General features: G+C 41.7%; 1 protein-coding gene across 2 annotated transcripts in view; it reads left to right on the top strand.

Moving 5' to 3' along the window:
* Positions 1–201: 201 nt before the first annotated feature.
* Positions 202–18,833, top strand: part of Vps45 (vacuolar protein sorting 45) — a 59,830-nt gene continuing 41,198 nt past the window's right edge. The window contains exons 1-10 of one of the 2 annotated variants that reach the window (XM_011240074.2): positions 202–2,181; positions 2,749–2,883; positions 6,764–6,824; positions 11,476–11,555; positions 12,548–12,616; positions 12,728–12,865; positions 13,401–13,511; positions 16,935–17,069; positions 17,441–17,554; positions 18,358–18,525. In XM_011240074.2, coding sequence (XP_011238376.1) covers positions 2,089–2,181; positions 2,749–2,883; positions 6,764–6,824; positions 11,476–11,555; positions 12,548–12,616; positions 12,728–12,865; positions 13,401–13,511; positions 16,935–17,069; positions 17,441–17,554; positions 18,358–18,525 — 1,104 coding nt within the window. In that variant the 5' untranslated portion in view covers positions 202–2,088. The remainder of the gene's footprint in view (positions 2,182–2,748; positions 2,884–6,763; positions 6,825–11,475; positions 11,556–12,547; positions 12,617–12,727; positions 12,866–13,400; positions 13,512–16,934; positions 17,070–17,440; positions 17,555–18,357; positions 18,526–18,833) is intronic. The other variant, NM_013841.3, reaches the window with a different exon arrangement.

Here is an 18,833-nt window from a genome sequence, read left to right as displayed (position 1 = left end):
GAGCCCTTGCTGTCCTGGAACTCACTCTGTAGACCCCGCTGGCCTCAAACTCAGAGATCTGCCTGTCTCTGCCTCCTGAGTGCTGGGATTAAAGGTGTGTGACACCACTGCTGGCTTGTTCTTTTTAAGATACAGAAAGTTGAAAAAATATGACATACTATATTACAGTCCAGGTAAGGAAATAGAATCCAAGCAACATGGGTGATGGTGATTTTTCAGATACCAGTAACTTGCTAGATTTGTGGGTAAATTTTATTTTCTTTGATGAGTCAGTTTTCTATAATATATGAACTTTTTTGCTGATAAAACAGGATTGTATATAACATTAGATCTCATTTGTGTGTAGTTAATATCCCACTGACTCGTTTAATATAAAGCTTTAAGGCTTCTGTCAAAACATATGCACACCAGTAACTCCAGCACTGCAGACACTGAGGGGTCACGCGTTCAAAGTCAGCCCGTGTTACATTGCAAAGCCTTATTCAAACAAAAAGGAAGAAGAAAGAAAGTCTCAAAACCTGTACTGTGCCCAATGGGAAGTTTTATTTACTGGTTTATTTATTGACTGGAAAACTGAAAAGAACACATTTTCACAATTTTAGAAGTGACAAATACCTGTATTTCAAGTGACTTCTAGTCTTCCTCAAGGGATTTGGAAACTTCGCATAATTTGCATAACCCGATTAAGTTCTTCTATTCTATTTAACCGCATATTTCTTACAGTATGTTGAAAAAACTAGTATTTAGTGGTGCTGTGTTGATTTTAAATTAATTTTTTAAATTAGCATTCTCAATGAGTCTCATAATGGCATTTATACACATGACAATAATATCTCATTCTAATGTGTTTCCTTTTTTTCCTGCCTCCAGCCCCTCTACCCCTAACCCCGCGGTTCCTAAAGCTCCCTGGTCCCCTTCCTCTACTAAATAGTCTGTCTGTTTTGTGCTCCTTGTATTCATTCCCTTGTATTCCAATACTATGTCTATCCGGGTCTCCCTCTCTTAAAATCTCCTTCTCACCTCTGGTGATCCTTTGCAGTTTCACATCTCACACACGTCATTATTTTGGTGTAAATATTTGAAGCACTAATAGCCAATGATTTGTTGCAGTTATTTGTCTTCCTGGTTGTACAGTTCTCTATTGTAAGAAGGTGAGGAACAAAACACCTTGATCCGAAGTGTGATAATAGTGTGTCATCTGTTGAATTTTTTGGAAACTGAAGCTTTAAGATCCAGTTGATTGCTAATTGTTCTTGCTTCTTAGATTAAAAATGTGTTTACCTTTAAATTCTCAAGTTGGTTTTGTTCCGGCCCCAATGAATTAACTGTCCCCGCCCATTGCAGGGGCCCTGGAAACCCGGCGTCCCTGAAAGCCAACCAAATTCAGTACTTTGGGCGCCGCGAGCTCGCAGTCCCAGCGGTCCTGAGTAGGGGGCGGGTGGAAGCTCCGCGCCTTCCTGGGGTCTCTAAGGTCTACAACATCTCTAAATAGCGTTCCCATTGTTTCTTCATTCAACAAACGTGATGAATTTCAGCTCCCCTTCTCTCTTTAGGAAACCCAGTTGAGTCTCATTCTATGACCTACCAAATACAAAATGCCGTCTCTTGATGCTACTTTGTTTGGATACTTTAGAAAACCGGGGCTGCCTCTGTAACCTAGCCTGGGCTATCAGAGAACTTGCTATGCAGTACAGACCTGGGACCCCGCTGCCCCAGCCTGCCCAGTGCTACGATGACGTGCGAGGGCTTCAGAAAAGATGCTCAGCAAACAGTGTCCGAGAGAGCTGTATCCCGCGGTGCGCCAAGCGCTTCCCTACTCAGGACCAGAAGCCAGCACAGCGCGGGTTCGGGGAAACAGGCTGCCTTCCACTCCCTACCGAGAAGCGTCGGGAATGGCACCGTCGCTTAGCTGCTGAGTCTGAGTCCCGGACTCCACGGAGGAACTACAATTCCCAGTATCGGAGCTACCCGGACTCCCGGAAGCCGAGGCTTTGGCGACCGGAAGCAGCTGAGACCCAACAGGCCTGAGGTTAATTCAGCCAGGAAAGTGGGTGGGAAGGGCTGTGGGGCACCTGTCAATTCGCCACCATGAATGTGGTCTTTGCTGTGAAGCAGTATATTTCCAAAATGATAGAGGACAGCGGGCCGGGCATGAAGGTACTTCTCATGGATAAAGAAACGGTGAGTTTGCTTTTGCTCAGTATTTATAAAGGAAGCTCTCCCTTCCTTTAGAATTGCTGGCCCCGTTCCGCTGTAGAACTTAGCATTTCACTGATGACGATGATCAAGTCTGTCTGGCACTGGGAAAGTTGTAGAATGCTTTCCCAGTGGGTGTGCAGTCTAACCAGCTCTAACTGGTGCCAAGAGACTTCTTACACCTGAAAGAGTGTCTGCAAAGAAATTGTTACTGGCGACACAGGGAAGACTTTACTCAACGTTGTTTTTAAAAGTAAATTGTTGGGGTTCAGCTGAAATAACAGGCTATTTGTTGACCACAACTTTAAAAAAGGAATTGTAAAGGAATGGTGAAGATCCTCTTTAGAAGTTTCTGAGTTGTTCATGTTCAGAGAGAGTGGTAGGTTTTCATTCTAACACATTACAGCCTGTTTTGGATATTAGGTAAATATTATTCTGTATATTAGAATTTAAATTACCTACTCAAATATTAGTGGCAAAAGGCTTAACTATTGATGCATGTTTTTACTAGTCCGGACTAGTATAATCTTAGTTCGTTCTTTTGCTTTACAGACTGGTATAGTGAGTATGGTCTACACACAGTCAGAGATTCTTCAGAAGGAAGTATACCTCTTCGAACGAATTGATTCTCAAAATCGAGAGATCATGAAACACCTAAAAGCAATTTGTTTCCTTCGACCCACAAAGGTACTACACACACTGAGCTGCCGTCTCTGTGGGCAAATGCAGAGTACTGATCCGAAAGCGTTAAGAAGGCAAAATAAATTTGTGTTACCATCATTTGTGGCATCATAATTATCCTGTTTTGTCAGAGTTGTGACCTTTCTTCTCTCCTTTCCATGCCTCAGTTCACCCCCTCACAGCCAGGTTTTCCTTCTAGAGATCTTTTAGAATAATAGCTATTCCCAAAGCCACTAACTCTGGGAACCTAAGTCACTTTAGTGCTGGCTTGACCTGGTACCTCGTGCTGAACACCACCGTCACATCTCTTTCCTACAGCTCTTACTGTCGTGAGCCTTTCTCATTTTAGTTCCACCTGTCCTCAGGAACAAATCTGTCTTTATCATAAAAGTCAGTGAGCGGTCACTCCGTGATTGCTATAGTGGCTCAGTCTGACTCCTTCCGTTAATCCCAGTGGTCTAGCATGAAAAGGCCCTCTTTTGGCCAGTTTGGTCTTTCTTTACATATTTAACATTCCTGTGTTCCAATTCTCGTCCTGTATTATAGCCAACTGGGCCTTTTGTTATCATTCCTCTACATATTTATTCCTGTCCTTTATCTGTTTACTTCCTCTAAAAATTCATATGCCATTTTTTAGCTTTTGTACATCAACTTGCAAATCTGGCTTCAGTGCCCTCTTTACACGAAAACTGTGTAGCTGAGGTGGGGGTGGGGTGTGCCAAAGGCTGCGCCGTGTGGAGGATGGAGAGCACCTTGCAGGAGCTGGTTCTTGCCTCCCTTTTGAGTCCCATCAGGTTTACCCACTGAGCCATCTCCTCTCTCTGACACCCTTGTTTGTTTTAAACAAACGAACAAACAACAAAAACCTTTTCTATTTCTTATTTTTTTAGTATTCTATCTTTTTGGTTTGAAACAGGCCTAGCTGACCTGGGACTCATGCTAAAAATCAAGCTGTCCATAAGTTTGTGGCAATCCTGCCTCTGACACGGAGTGCTAGTGTTGTAAGTGTCTGCTACCATGTCTGGCTTTATTTCCTCTTGTCCCACCTTCATGTTTGTCAACTCCAGTGTGCCTTCATCATGCGTGTGTATTGGGCACTTTGCCAGATGCAAACCAGATTTTGTCACAAAATCACCGAATGACTGCTCACTTCCATGGTAAAAACAGATCCCTTCCTTGTTGACTGCAGAGTACATCGTGGTCCAGTTCCTATCATTTTTTGAGCCTTTTTGCCCCTCTTCACCGCTACACTAGCCTTCAATCCACTTACAGTCTCATGTTTTACTGTGCCACGTGGCCTTTGCACAGACTCCACCCTCTGCCTGGAACTTCTTTACTTCCTCAAGCAAGTCTTCCCTGGGCTTACTGGACGGACATTCAGCCATCTCTCTTAGGAACAGCCCCGCCTTCCTCTCTGTCACTGGTCTCAGTTGAAGGTGTTTGTCCTTCCACAGGGTTTCACTGTGTAGTCCTAGCTGGCTGCAGTTTTGTGGTATTTCCCCAGCACCCCCACCTCTGCCTCCTGAATTCTAGGATCGCAGGCATGTGATACTCATTTGGCCAAGTTCCATGGTTTTTGTGATTGATACCGAGCCCACCTACCACAATACGCCCCATGATAGCAGCAGTTGTATCTGGTTGTCCATCCCACTGTGTTCCCACAGTGCTTGCTACACAAAAGATGTTTTAAGAAATAGTTGCTAAATTAATGTGGGGATTTTGTTTTTTCACATTTGTAGCTTTCAGACATGAAATTTTGGTCATCAAGAGGGGTCTTAGAGATGACTTAGTTCATTATCATATTTTGACCTTTTTATCTGGCCTTATAAAGAAGTAATACTAGACTTGGATTAATTGTTAAAAACAGTCCTTAATATTATAAAGTGAGTTTGACATGGTAGCGCATGCCTACGATTCCAACACTTGGGAAGTAGAGGCAGGAGCCGCTTGAAGCTCAGAGCCAACCTTAGCTACATACGCATTTAAGGCCCACTCAGGCTGCATGAGATTCTCTCTCACACAGCAACAAAAGGGGGCTGGAGAATGGCTCAGCAGTCAGGGTCACTTGCTGCATAATTATGTGAACCAAAGTTTAGATCCCAGTCTCACATAACTAGCTGGGCATCCCCCATATACCTTAAACCCCAGGTTCAAGGGGAGCAGAGACCAGATCTCTGGAATTTGCTGGCTTTCAGCCTAGGGAGAGACTCTGCCTCAAATGAATAGGCAGAAAGTGCTAGAGAAGGACACCCAGAACCCTTCTCTGGCCTCCCAGTACATGCGCGCGCACACACACACACACACACACACACACACACACACACACACACACACATGCCTGCACAGATACACATGCAAATAACTACATTTCTTAATGGCATGATATACATGTTTATGAAGATAACTTTTCTGTAGTTTAAATGTAAGCAATAACATAGTGACTCCCCCTCCTCTATTGGGTAGACGTGGTACATTCCTGTTTGCTTGCTATCAAGACAGGGTCTGACTGTGTCATCCAGGCTGATTTCACACCCACATCCTCTTGGTTTCTGCCTTGTGAGTGCTGGGGTTTGTGTACAGCACCACCCCCAGTAGCAGTGTGCATTGCTTAAAATTATTTTTAACACTATTGGCATGATTTAAACAAATTTTGAAGTGTTTAGTTTAAAATATATTAACAGGGATACAATCAAGCAGTCGAGCCTTTTTGTCCTTAGAAATTTTAGTTTAAAGACCTGATTTAATTTGAACTTTAATCATGTATTCTGGTATGAAAAAACAGACCAACTGTTAGAATGGTCTGTGGATAGAATTCTCACGTTTTGACTGTATAAAAAGAACTGAGCAGAAGAGATGTCTCAGTAGATAAGACTGTCTACTGCTCTTACAGAGGACTCCAGTGTGATTCCCAGCACCTTGTGTTGGGCAGCTCACAACCACCTGTAACTGGAGCCCAAGTGGAATCTGATGCCTCTGTCCTCCACTGGCAGCTGTGTGTGCACACAGACACACATTCACACAATTAAAAAATTAAATCTTAAATGGACTGATTTTTTTTTTAACTTCTATCATTTTGTTTTGTTTTGTTTTGTTTTCAAGGCAGGGTTTCTCTGTGTAGCCCTGGCTGTCCTGGAACTCACTTTGTAGACCAGGCTGGCCTCAAACTCAGAAATCCACCTGCCTCTGCCTCCCAAGTGCTGGGATTAAAGGCGTGCGCCACCATGCCCAGCATTATCATTTTTTAAAATTTAATTTAAAATGTAATTATAGAAGGGCTCTCAGGCTGATACTTACACATACTTCATGAGCACTGTAGTTGTGGACTCTGAGACTTCAGTAAGTTAAAAGCCAAAGTAAATACACTTAACTATATTTTCTCTTGTTTTTAAAGAACTACACACATTTTGGTAAGTAAGAAATTGGATTAGAGGAATACAATTTATTGGTAAACAGCTTGAGGTAGATTTGCAGTTAGTAGCAATTTTATGTTATATTTCAACATATGTCCTTTAGTTTTACATTAATTTAACCAAGAAAATACTGACAACTTGTATTTAGCATACTTATATATATGAAAGTGTTCAAGATTCTGATTAGTGTGCTCTTTTGTTTGCAGCCTTCATTGCCCACTGCATGTACAATCTTGACCTCAGCATACTGTTAGGCACGGTACTTACTAATTTTTAAAGTTACATTTATTATGGAGGTTGCAGGACAGTTTTCGGGAGCCGGTTCTCTCCTCCCACCGAGTGCATTGCAGGGACTCAGCTCAGGACATCGGACAGGGCGGCAAATGCTCTTCTCTGCTGAGCCATCTTGCCAGCCCTTCCTTATCCCTTTCACTGAAGCACCTCTGCTCATGCTTTGTTTATTCTTTGTTTTCTAGGAGAATGTGGAATATCTGATCCAGGAGCTCCGAAGACCCAAGTACAGCATATATTTTATTTGTAAGTACTGTAGTTCACTTTTCAAATCATGGATGTGTCTGTGATACTGAGTAACTTGTATCATCAAGTTCATTGAACTCATCACCTAAAAGCTTGTGTGTTCCAAGTATTAAAAGTATTCTGGAAATGGACTGATAACTCAGCTGTTAAGGAAACTGGCTGTTCTTCAAGAAACCAGAGTTGAATGCCCAGCACCCACGTAGTGGCTCACAACCACCTGGAACTCCAGTTTCAGAGATCCAGTGCCATCTCTGGCCTCCACAGATACTGCATACACATGGAGCACAAACATACATGCAGGCAAAATATACATAAAATAAAATTGAATAAACCTTTGAAAATTAGGTAATTGCCATCATCCCTCTTTCTGAAATCAAAATAACAATTTCCATTCATTGCTTAGATAAAAGTTTTATTTCACTTTGCATTTTAAAGACTTATTTATTCATATATTTTATGTATCTGAGTACATTGAAGCTGTCTTCAGATGGCTGTAACGGGCATCAGATCCCATTACAGACGGTTGTGAGTGACCATGTGGTTGCTGGGAATTGAACTTAGGACCTCTGGAAAAATAGTCAGTGCTCTTAACCGCTGAGCCATCTCTCCATCCCTCACTTTGCATTTTAAAAGGCTGATTTATAAGCCAAAAGTTATAAGTAGTCAAACAGCATGTTTTTCTTTCCTCAAAGTGTTTCCTTACTCCTGTGTTTCACCTCTAAATTGAGGTATAGAAAGGAATTTATTCTGGGGTAAGGATATACAGGAACTTTCTGTATTTGTTGTTTTATGTGAGTCATGAAAGAATACATCACCAAGCAGTTATCTCTTGGGGATGTGCAAGAGGGGAAGCCTGGAAATGAACTCTGTTCACATCTACATTTGGATTTTCTTCCATTCTGCTGTGGAAGTTACAGTTGTTCTCCTCTAGGGGTCACCATTGCTCTTTGTAGAATTAGTAAAGTCTGGCACTGGTTCCAAAACTAGGTAGCAAATCTAGCACCCAGAAAGTAGGACACTTAGCCTGGTGTGGTGGTGCACGCCTGGAATCCCAGCACTCAGGAGCAGAGGCAGACAGATCTCCACCACACTGGTCTACATAGTGAGTCCCAGACTAGCCAAAGCTACGTAGAAACCTTGTCTCAAAAACAGAGAAAAGAAAGTAGAACATTTAAGAGGTTTTCAAACTTTGGGGGTTTAGATTGTTGTCTAAGATATACACACTTCTTTCACCATATATTACTATTTAATGATGCCAATGGCAGCACACACCTTTAACCCAAGCATCCTGGAGGCAGAGGAAGGTGGATTTCTGAGTTTGAGGCCAGCCTGGTCTACAGAGCAAGTTCTAGGACAGCCAGGGCTACACAGAGAAACCCTGTCTCAGAAAAACAAAAACAAAGGAATTAATAATGCCAAAATTAACTTTAAATAATATTTTAAACTTTATAAAGAGCTGTTTCATATTTTATTTCACTTGAGCCTTTATAGCATCTATCATCTACCAGGTAAAACTATGTTTAATAGTTTCTCCTCCTAGGAATGGGTCAGCTGTGAGGCCAGCTTGGCCAGGTGTCTCTGTCTCTTACCATCTGGGGCCCTGCACTTTCACGACATGTGGCCTCTAAACATTGCACTAGAACTGTGAACCAATATGAAGCTCTTTTCTTTTAACTTACCCAGACAGTGATGTTGTGCTATTGGCACAGAAAACAAACTAAAGTGATACTAGTTATAAAAATGACATCAGAGATCCTGTGTGCCAGTCTCCCCTAATGTGGCATCTGACATAACAGTGGTGCAGTGTCACATCTGGCATATTAACGCGACACAGTCAAGCAGCACCGCCTTTCTGTCCCTACAAGGATCCTTGTGTTGCCCTTTTATTAACCGTATTCACTTCTACCCCAACTCCATCCTTACCCCTGGCAACTGCCTCTCTGTTCTTCCTGTAGCATTTGTTATTCTAAGATGCTGGTAGGGAGAAGAGAGCATTGCCTGGGGGCGGCTTCTTTCCTTCAGCACAGTTGTTGTATGCATGAGTTACTTTCTCTTTCCTCCTGAGTAGTATCCCACTGTGTTCATTAACTCACCACTGAAGGACAGCTGACATGTTCCAGTGGGGCCGCCTGAGATGCAGCTGTTATAAACCTCTGAATGGGTTTCTGCATGAACATGGCCTCATTTCTTTGGGATGGATGACAGATGCTGGGCCGTATGGTCGTGGCGTGTTTAGTGTTTTCCTGAGGAACCACACCGTTTTTGTGTCCCCACTGTCAGGGTAGTCCATGATATCTGCACACTTGCTGTCATTTTAGCCAGTGTGGTAGGTGTGAGCCTCTACCCAGCAGCAGTGAGGGAATGAAGAAAGGACATACACACAGACATATGTGGAGAAAAGCTGGGCTTAGGTGGGCGTGTACACTGACAGAGCAGCACCAACTCTACACTAACCAGGAACCTCAGCGAGTGTATTATGAACGGGGAAGGAGGATGGGGGATTGGTTTAGCTCAGTGTTTCTCAACCTTATGACCCCTTTGGGAAACAAATGACCCTTTCACAGGAGTCACATATCAGATATTTATATTATAATTCATAATAATAGCAAAATTATAGTTATGAGGTAATAATGAAAATAATTTTGTGGCTGGGGTCAGCACAACCTAAAGAACTGTACTAAAATGTCACAGCATTTGGACAGTTGAGAACCACTGGTTAGCTAGTTTTCCAGGACATCTCTGTAGGAGAGAGAGCAGTCTCTAGCTGCAAATACCAGGAGGAGCAAGCTGCAGTTGCTAGTGTTCACACAAACGGCTAACAGTCTAACTCCCACTAGAGGAAGACTTTGCCATCCATCTGAGCCATGGGGCAAGGTTTTGCTAATTTCCCAATTTGCTAATTTCCTAATTTCTGAGGCATTGGTCCTTAATGTGGTCTTGCCCAAGTGTAGTCATTTTAATATTTTTTAAATCAAATTACAAGCTACAGCCTCATATATGCATATGTATGTATATAAAATGTTTCTTTGAGTTCTGTCTTTAAGTCAATATATAATAGAAGCATTCTTTTTCTGAGTTTCTTTGCTGAAAATGGGATGGGGTCATGTAGTAAAAGACCTCACTTCCTCCATACAGTGTCCCTCCACAACAAAGAATAGTAAGTCTAATATTTCTAAAGATTGTATGATTTGGGCTAGAAATCTACAAAGCAGAAGAAAATTACATTAGTACTAAATTCTACAAAATATCAATGAAATGTGTAGGGTATAACTACCGAGCTCAGGATTTTATTTGGTTAAAGTAAACCAAGTAAGTTACTATTTAGTAATTTTATTCACTATAGACTTTTAGCACAATCTAAGTTAACACTAAACTGGCCTGCTGCTTGCTTTACAGTTAATAATTTGAGGGCTGCTAAATCTCTTACTCAACAGGCCCTTTTTATTAAAGAAAACTATTTTTAAAACACTATAGAAAATGTCAACTGCATATACATAAAACAGTATGATTATGATAAATCCCAGGGTGCCCAGCCACACACGGTCTTGTTTTAATATGTTCCCATCTTCAATCCACCAATATTTTAAAAAATGAATCTAAAATGTCATATAAGATTTATTTGCCAGTATTTTATTATGCATCTTTAATAGAGATAGATTCATGTGGCTAGAAATGAAAAGTAACTCCTATTTTCAGGATCTTAACTCAGTTGTCAGATTTTAAATTCTTTCCTATCTGTCTGTCTGTCCATCCATCCATCCACCTACCCATCTGTCTGTCTGTCTGTCTATCTATCTATCTATCTATCTATCCATCCATCCATCCATCCATCCATCCACCCACCCACCCACCCACCCACCCATCCATCCATCCATCCATCCATCCATCCATCCATCCGTCTCTTCATTGTTTGAGTCTGGACCAAAGTAAGGCTCACTTACTGAATCTTATCTGTCAGTGTGCTGCGTTTCCCTGGTTTCCTGTAGGACCTCTTCTTCCAAGCAGCTGCTTTACTGAGGAAGCACTTAGGTTTTCTACAGACTCCATCTTCTTGATTTCATCAGTGTGGGTTAGTTCTGCATATGCCAAGTGAAAAATCTCTCTTTATCCAGTGAGTCTGTGAGTAGATAAAGAACCTGAAATGGATTAAGTCTGGATTTCTTTTTGGCAAGAATACAAAATAGGTGATTCTATATAGTTTCTCTGGTGATATTTTTAGTGAAATTAGTGTTTACAGGTTATTCAGTGAGGAATTGGGGGGTGACGTATTCTATCATTCACATTCCATGGGGTTTTTAGATGAAAATGTTTCTATTAAAAAAAAAAAACTTCCCTCATCTTTTATTTAATACAACTTACATATAAAAGAGAGGAGAAAAGTTTGTTTTATTCCCTATAATTATCATCTAAGGCAGCTATTTGAGTTTGTAGTGTCTTCCGATGTCTTCATTGATGGTCTTTTTTTAAAATATTAATTTGGGAATTTAAACATATTTGTGCTCCTTATTCCAGCCTAAAGGTATATGACTGTGCCATGTGCCACACTATGTGCTAGCCGTCACCGGTTCTTTAGGCTTTACCACTGGCCTGTTTAAGTCTAATTGCAGCAAAACTGATGCCATTTGAGTCCAATGTGATGTATCTGTTTCAGATTTCAGTAATGTGATCAGCAAGAGTGACGTGAAGTCACTGGCTGAAGCTGACGAGCAGGAAGTTGTGGCTGAAGTTCAGGTAAAGGTGTGGGTCCTGGAGCATCCCTTGAGTTGTCCCTATTAAAAGATTTTAGTCTAAAAATAAGGAAGGTGCTGTCTGGTCAGACAAAATCAATGTGCACACACCAGACCAGGCTTACATTTAGGAACTGTGCAGGAGGTTCTAAGTTGACCAGAAAGAGAAGTCATGGGATAAGCAGGGGGAGCAGAGGGCTGATTCACGGGGGGAGCAGAGGGGCTGATTCACGGGGGACATTTTCACAGTTGGGGAAGAGTCGGGTGTGTTCTTTGTCAGTTCACGATAATTCCTGGGCCTTCATCAGTAAGACTGCATGACTGGGAGAGAAGAGGGATCAAAGGCTGAGTGAGGGTTCCCCATGCTCTGGTTGAGATATTATAAATTTGGGAACTAATAGCCAGCCTTTGTCACTAAGGTAAAACTTGGAATCTCCTAATCATTTATTTTATTTGCTATATGATATATAACATTAGCATGTATACTGTTAGTTTTCCTACTTGAATAGTTCAGTGTTCTTGAACACATTTATCATAAATATTTGATATAGTTATCACTTACATGAAAAGTACTGTATTCATAGGCAACAAATTAAGTAATTTTGAGTTTTTCAAAAAGATGTTCTAAGTGATAGAATATATGAAAAGAATGATTTATTTTAAATCATTCTCCCACACAAGAATACACTTGGCACTTAATATGGTATTTCCTACAGCAGTGTTTTGCTTTTTGCTAATTGAAAATTTACTTTGATGTGTATACTTCAACTTTTTAAAAGAACATTTATCATTGCTGTATTTTATAGTTAGTTCAATTCCACCATATTGACCATTGCTACTCACTTGAACATCTTGTACCTCTTCACCTTATATGTTCCCGTTTGACTGTGGTACTTGATGCAGCTGCAGTCCATAGCACCCAGTTCAGCTGTTGTCCTAGTGCTTGATGCAGTTGGAGTCCATGGACTGACTAACCCTTATGCTTTTCATCTGCAGGAATTTTATGGTGATTACATTGCGGTGAATCCACATTTGTTTTCTCTCAATATTTTGGGTTGCTGTCAGGTATGGAAGGCAAAGATTTTCAAAATAAGTTAATCAAGTGGAAATTAATTCAACAAGTAATGAATTAAAAGAAAAAAGAAAATATTTTCTTTTAATATTTTTAACCAAAAGGGTCGAAATTGGGATCCAGCCCAGCTATCAAGAACGACTCAAGGGCTGACAGCTCTCCTTTTGTCTCTGAAGAAGTGCCCCATGATTCGTTATCAGCTTTCATCAGAGGCTGCAAAGAGACTGGGAGAATGTGTTAAGGTACACATTCCCTGTCCCCAGTTCTAAAACCTCAAGGCTAGTCATTTGCCCGTAATAGTTAGGCGATATCTGAAATGCCAGGCATGGTGGTGCATGCCTTGGTAAGAAGATCTCTGTGAGTTCAAGGCCAGCCTGGTCTACAAAGCAAGTTCCAGGCCAGACGTGGCTACACAGTAAGACCCTGACTCAAAATAAATAAAATAAATAGATAAAAAGATGAGAGGAAGAAGAAAGGAAGAAAGCAAAAGATGTGATATGTTAGTTTTATTGGCAAAGAAGTATGGCTATATAATTAAAAATAATAAAAAGGAACAAACTAGCACCAAAACCCTTAGGTTTAACCTAAGAAATATGCATAGCTATTTAACTTCAGTGAATCACTTGTAAAGTAGGGTTTCAAGGCCTGACTTCTTAATTAGCGTGCTACAACTCCATGAAGGTTTTGGGTCCTTTTACAGGAGGCCCATGCGGGAGGGAAAACTGTGCAATGTGTTTTTATTCACCTAACCAGACCTCTCCTCTCTTTCATCCTCAGCAAGTGATAAGTAAAGAGTACGAACTCTTTGAATTCCGGCGGACAGAGGTTCCTCCGCTACTTCTCATTCTGGATCGCTGCGATGACGCCATTACCCCGCTGCTCAACCAGGTCAGAACCTTTGTTAGCAGAAAGAAGAATGGTTTTGTGTGGCTCTCATTAACACGCAAATATGGGAACCCCATCCACTCTACCCACCCCCTTGCTTTCAGCTGTTCTTGGTTGTGCTGTACATTCTGTGGTGTGTTGGTGTCCTGTCATTCATGCTGGCTTCTGCCTCTCCTCCTGTTCCTCCTGCCGCTGTCCCTCTGTCATCAAGGCAGCTTCTAAGCTCTGGACTCCACGTCCCAGGGTCTCCTTCTCTGGCCTTCCTGCTTGAGCGTCGGTCTAACCTCAGTCTCTTGTCGTAACAGTGAAACAGGCATCCATTCAGTTCCTTCTTTGATTTTTCTTCAACCTGCATTCTACAAAACCAAGGTTGTTAGGGACAACTCTCAGCTTACAGCTCCTGGCCTAAAACCTTTGTTGTTCCCATTTACCCACTGGGTTAGAGACAGTCTCCTGATTGTGACACCCAAGCACGTGCAGGGTGTGTACCCGTCTTCACAGAAAGTCTCCCGCTTCCTGCAGCAGAGGTGCTGCCTGGTTTCTTGCCGTTGTGCTTTCAGTGTGACTGCTGTCTAAGGGAAGGTGTCCGGATGCCTTCTCCTCCCCACTTCACCTAGCACAGTTTCTCTCTCTGGAAACCATGGGGAAACCAAAGAGCAGCCTTCTAAAGACAGCTTCAGCAGACAGGGTGCGCTTCCTCCCTCAGGATGTGGAGAATCTGTCTCTTCTGCCTCATGCTGCACCTGCCAAGGTGCATCTTTGGTTGTTTTGACAGTCTGGGACAACACTCCCGGGGTAGCCTGTGCCCCTCATGCTTGTTCTTCTGCAAGTTAAGCAAGTGGTTCCTTGTATGTAGCTCTGCACTGTGTGTGGTGATTTTGGATCTAGAGGGAAAGCTGTCTCCTCCACGTCAGTTTCTCTCAGCAGATAGTAATGGCAGTGCCAAGGGTAACCCACTGTGGAAGGAAGCCCCTCTGTAGAATAAGGTAACATCTGGCCACCAAAGGAACTTGATAGCAGAGACAAACAAAAGGGGGAGAGAGAAATTTGGAGAAATGGCTGAGTGGATAAGAGTACATACTGCTCTTGCAGGGGGCTTGAGTTCTGTGGCCCAGCCCGACACTGGGCAGCTCACAGCCACTTTTAACTCCTGTTCCAAGGAGTCCAACACCCCGCCTGGCCTTTGCAGGCAGGATACTCATCCACAAACCCACATTCAAACTTAAATAATTAAAAATAAAATTAAAATTTTGTTTTAAGTAGTAGAAAGAAAAGTAATCATCTGTAATTCTGTATCCCAAAGAAAACCAGATTTCCCTGAGAACCTATAACTGTGTGTACTGATCTAGTATTGTATGTAAGAGTTAAAAGAAAACCAGATTTCCCTGAGAACCTATAACTGTGTGTACTGATCTAGTATTGTATGTAAGAGTTAAAAGAAAACCAGATTTCCCTGAGAACCTATAACTGTGTGTACTGATCTAGTATTGTATGTAAGAGTTCAAAGAAAACCAGATTTCCCTGAGAACCTATAACTGTGCGTACTGATCTAGTATTGTATGTAAGAGTTCAAAGAAAACCAGATTTCCCTGAGAACCTATAACTGTGCGTACTGATCTAGTATTGTATGTAAGAGTTCAAAGAAAACCAGATTTCCCTGAGAACCTATAACTGTGCGTACTGATCTAGTATTGTATGTAAGAGTTAAAAGAAAACCAGATTTCCCTGAGAACCTATAACTGTGTGTACTGATCTAGTATTGTATGTAAGAGTTAAAAGAAAACCAGATTTCCCTGAGAACCTATAACTGTGTGTACTGATCTAGTATTGTATGTAAGAGTTAAAAGAGAGAGCCTCTTGTTCTAAACAAAACAAAACCCCCTGTGTCCTAAAAGGAGGAGAAACTAGCTTTTACTTGTACAGCCCAGTAGAGCGGGCTTCCTCAGGGTCCTCTTGGCAAATCTGTATTTTTGTTGTTGTTTGTTTTAATTTGTTCTAGAAGTTGAAAAACCCCTTTCTTTTCCTTTTTTCTTTTATGTCTTTGGGTGTTTTGCCTGTGTATGTGTCTTTGCGCCACCTGTATGCCTGTTGTCATTGGAGGCCAGAAAGGCACTGGGTTCCCCTGGAGCTGGATTCATAGACAGCTGTGAACCACCGTATGGGTGCTAGGATCTGAACCTCAGGTCCTTTGGAAGACCAGCCAGTGTTCTTAACCACCTAACAATCTTTCCCATCCTTTGACGAATCTCTCAGGCAATAAAGCACCTTCTTCTGGGCTAGAGGCAGCTCAGTGTTAAGAGTACTGATTGCTCTTCCAGATGGCCCAAGTTCAGTTCCTGTAGGACCTGATGCCCTCTTCCTTCCAAAGACATCTACACACATGTGGCACACACACATATACACAAAATAACAAAATTTAAAGTACTCTCCTTTATTACATCTTAAATTCTTTCTTTTTTAAAAAATGTGGATGCTTTACCTAAATGTATGTTTGTGCAAAAAGAGTATGCCTGGTGCTCATGGAGGCCAGGGAGGGAGCTGAACTCCTGGGGCTGGAGCTGCAGACAGTTGGGAGCTGCCACGGGGTGCTGGGAATGGAACCTGGTCCTCAGAAGAACAGCCAGCGTTCTTAACCACTGAGCCATCTCTCCAGCCCCTTAAATTACTTCTTAATAAATTTAATTGTAAATATATGTATAAACACACCTAGGTTGTATTCTAGATGTAGTAGTAACTTGCTAAAAGATTCTTAGTTTTGTAAAAATACAGTCTCTATAATGGTGAGAAGGCAAATTTTTGGCATTTTACCTTTCTGGTTTTTAACCAAACAAAATACATTTTTGAAGGCTGTAATAAATCAATCCTTCACAATTCATACTCAGTTAAAAACATAAGACAAAATGGATCCAAGGCAAGTGTCTGATTATGCCAGTGTTTTGATTAACTCACAAGGGTTTTTCTGATAATATTAGTGTTCTCTGGATAAATATAGCACCACTCAGATCTGCAAGAACACACTTCTCAGGCAGCAGAGAACCACAGAAGCGTGCAGGAACTGGTGCAGCTTGTAACTGCACTACCAATATAGCCCTAGCTGGCAAGCCAAAAATATGCTCTTAATTCACAGGCAAAAATCAGAGCTAATGATAGCTGCAGTCACTTTCTTTCTATCAGGAGTATTAATCTTGTTGCATTTTCTCTAAAGTGTGAAATGTAAAAGTATTTTGACTGTTTGAGTGTTTAAGCAATTAAAGTGACAATCTGAATACTTACTAGAGAGCAAAGTATTAATAAAAATACAAACTAACTAGAGGAACTTGGTGTGAAGCAGGCTACTTACTAAATATGCCATTGTTCTTGGTTTCCTAAACACTTGATATTTCCATGTTTTGTCACTTGACAATTCTTTTTGTTTTGCTTCTTTAGTGGACATATCAGGCCATGGTCCATGAACTACTGGGCATAAACAACAACCGGATTGATCTTTCCAGAGTGCCAGGAATCAGCAAAGACTTAAGAGAGGTGGTCCTGTCCGCTGAAAATGATGAATTCTATGCTAATGTAGGTGCTTTAATTTTTCAGTTGTTCTTATGTAAAGTGTCAGTACTGGCGTGTGAGAATGGGACACATTGGGTCTTTGTGTGAAAGGACAGCAGGATCCTGCAGCTAGGCTGCATCTCAGAGTGGCAAAGATTTAGTGCTGGCCTTGGACATATGATCACATAGATACTGACTTCTGGTCATAGCAGCTGACTCCATTCTGGTAGCTCAGTGAGAATACTAATGGTATTCATCACAAGTGTCCTGGCTAATATCAGACTTGGTAATTAAAATGGAATTTATCTTTCAAGTCTGTTTAAAATTCTTCATTTCTCTCATGATATTAAAAAAAAAGACTAGTTTTGAACTTTATCTGACTTCCATTTTCACAGAACATGTACCTGAACTTTGCCGAGATTGGTAGCAATATAAAGAATCTCATGGAAGACTTCCAGAAGAAGAGACCAAAAGAGCAGCAAAAGCTGGAATCCATAGCAGACATGAAGGTACATCATACGCGTGGATGACTGACCTATGACTATTGATGTAGGCATCATCTCTGCAATATTCCAGGTCTCATTTCTACCAGGACTCTTTATATATGACACTTTAGACTGTTGATGGAGGCATAACTTCTGGAATAGTCCAGATCTAATTTCTACCGTGATTCTTTGCTTGTTTTTGAGTTTTGTGGAACTGGCTGGTAACTGCTATGTAACTCATGCTGGAGCTTAGGAGGTCCTGCCTTCACCTCCCAAGTGATGGAATTCCAGATGGGGGTTATCATGCCCAGCTAGCTGCTTGTTTGTGTTTGGTTTGCATCCTTCTATTTTGGTTTTGATACAGTACTTATTACTGTAGACTGTACTGTATCTGTGTAGGCCTGACTAGTCTGGAACCCATGGCAGAACTGTACCTCAGCCCTACCAAGTGCTGGAAGTCACTTTGCTTAAGTTGAGACATTTTCTGTGAGCCTTTTCTTTAATAAATAGCATGGTGACACATCCATCATAAATCATGTTAAATCTCTTTCCATTCTCAGCTAGGACTGGCCTCTATAAAGACCATAAGGGTATGGCCCATCTTTTCCTTTTTTTTGAGACCGAGTTTATTTGCATAGCCCAGGCTGTCCTGGAACTTGCTTTGTAGACTAGGCTGGCCTTGAACTCAGAGATCCACCTGCCTCTCTGCCTGTGAGTGCTGGGATCAAAAGCATGTGCCATCATGCCCAGCTTACAGTCTTTTTTACGAATGGCTAGTCTTAGTCAGAATGTAACAACATCTTCCATTAATGTTTCTTCCATGGCAGGCCTTTGTTGAAAATTATCCACAGTTCAAAAAGATGTCTGGGACTGTCTCAAAGCACGTGACAGTGGTCGGGGAACTGTCTCGGTTGGTCAGTGAGCGGAATCTGCTGGAGGTTTCAGAAGTTGAGCAAGAACTGGCCTGTCAGAATGACCATTCTAGTGCTCTTCAGGTCAGTGTAACTGTGTGAGCACCTGCTGTGTGAGCACCTACTGTGTGTGGGCACCTACTGTGTGTGCACCTACTGGTGGGGGCACTGTGCTGGGCAGAGGAAGCTGCAAAGGCGAATAACCCTTCTTTACCAACATGGAACTCAGCTTACCTCAGAGTTAGGAACACATTTAAGGTGGATATAAGCCAGGTGTGACAACCCCCAACTATAATCCCAGCACTTGTGAGCTGAGGCCGGAGGATCACAAGTTAAACCTGAATATGCAACTTAGTGACCTGTCTCAAAATAAGTAAAAGATAGATGGTGAC

Source organism: Mus musculus, chromosome 3 (assembly GCF_000001635.26).
Source record: "Mus musculus strain C57BL/6J chromosome 3, GRCm38.p6 C57BL/6J".
Lineage (NCBI taxonomy): Eukaryota > Metazoa > Chordata > Mammalia > Rodentia > Muridae > Mus > Mus musculus.
The sequence above is the reverse complement of the archived record's forward strand: the minus strand, read 5'-3'. Positions and strand labels throughout refer to the sequence as shown.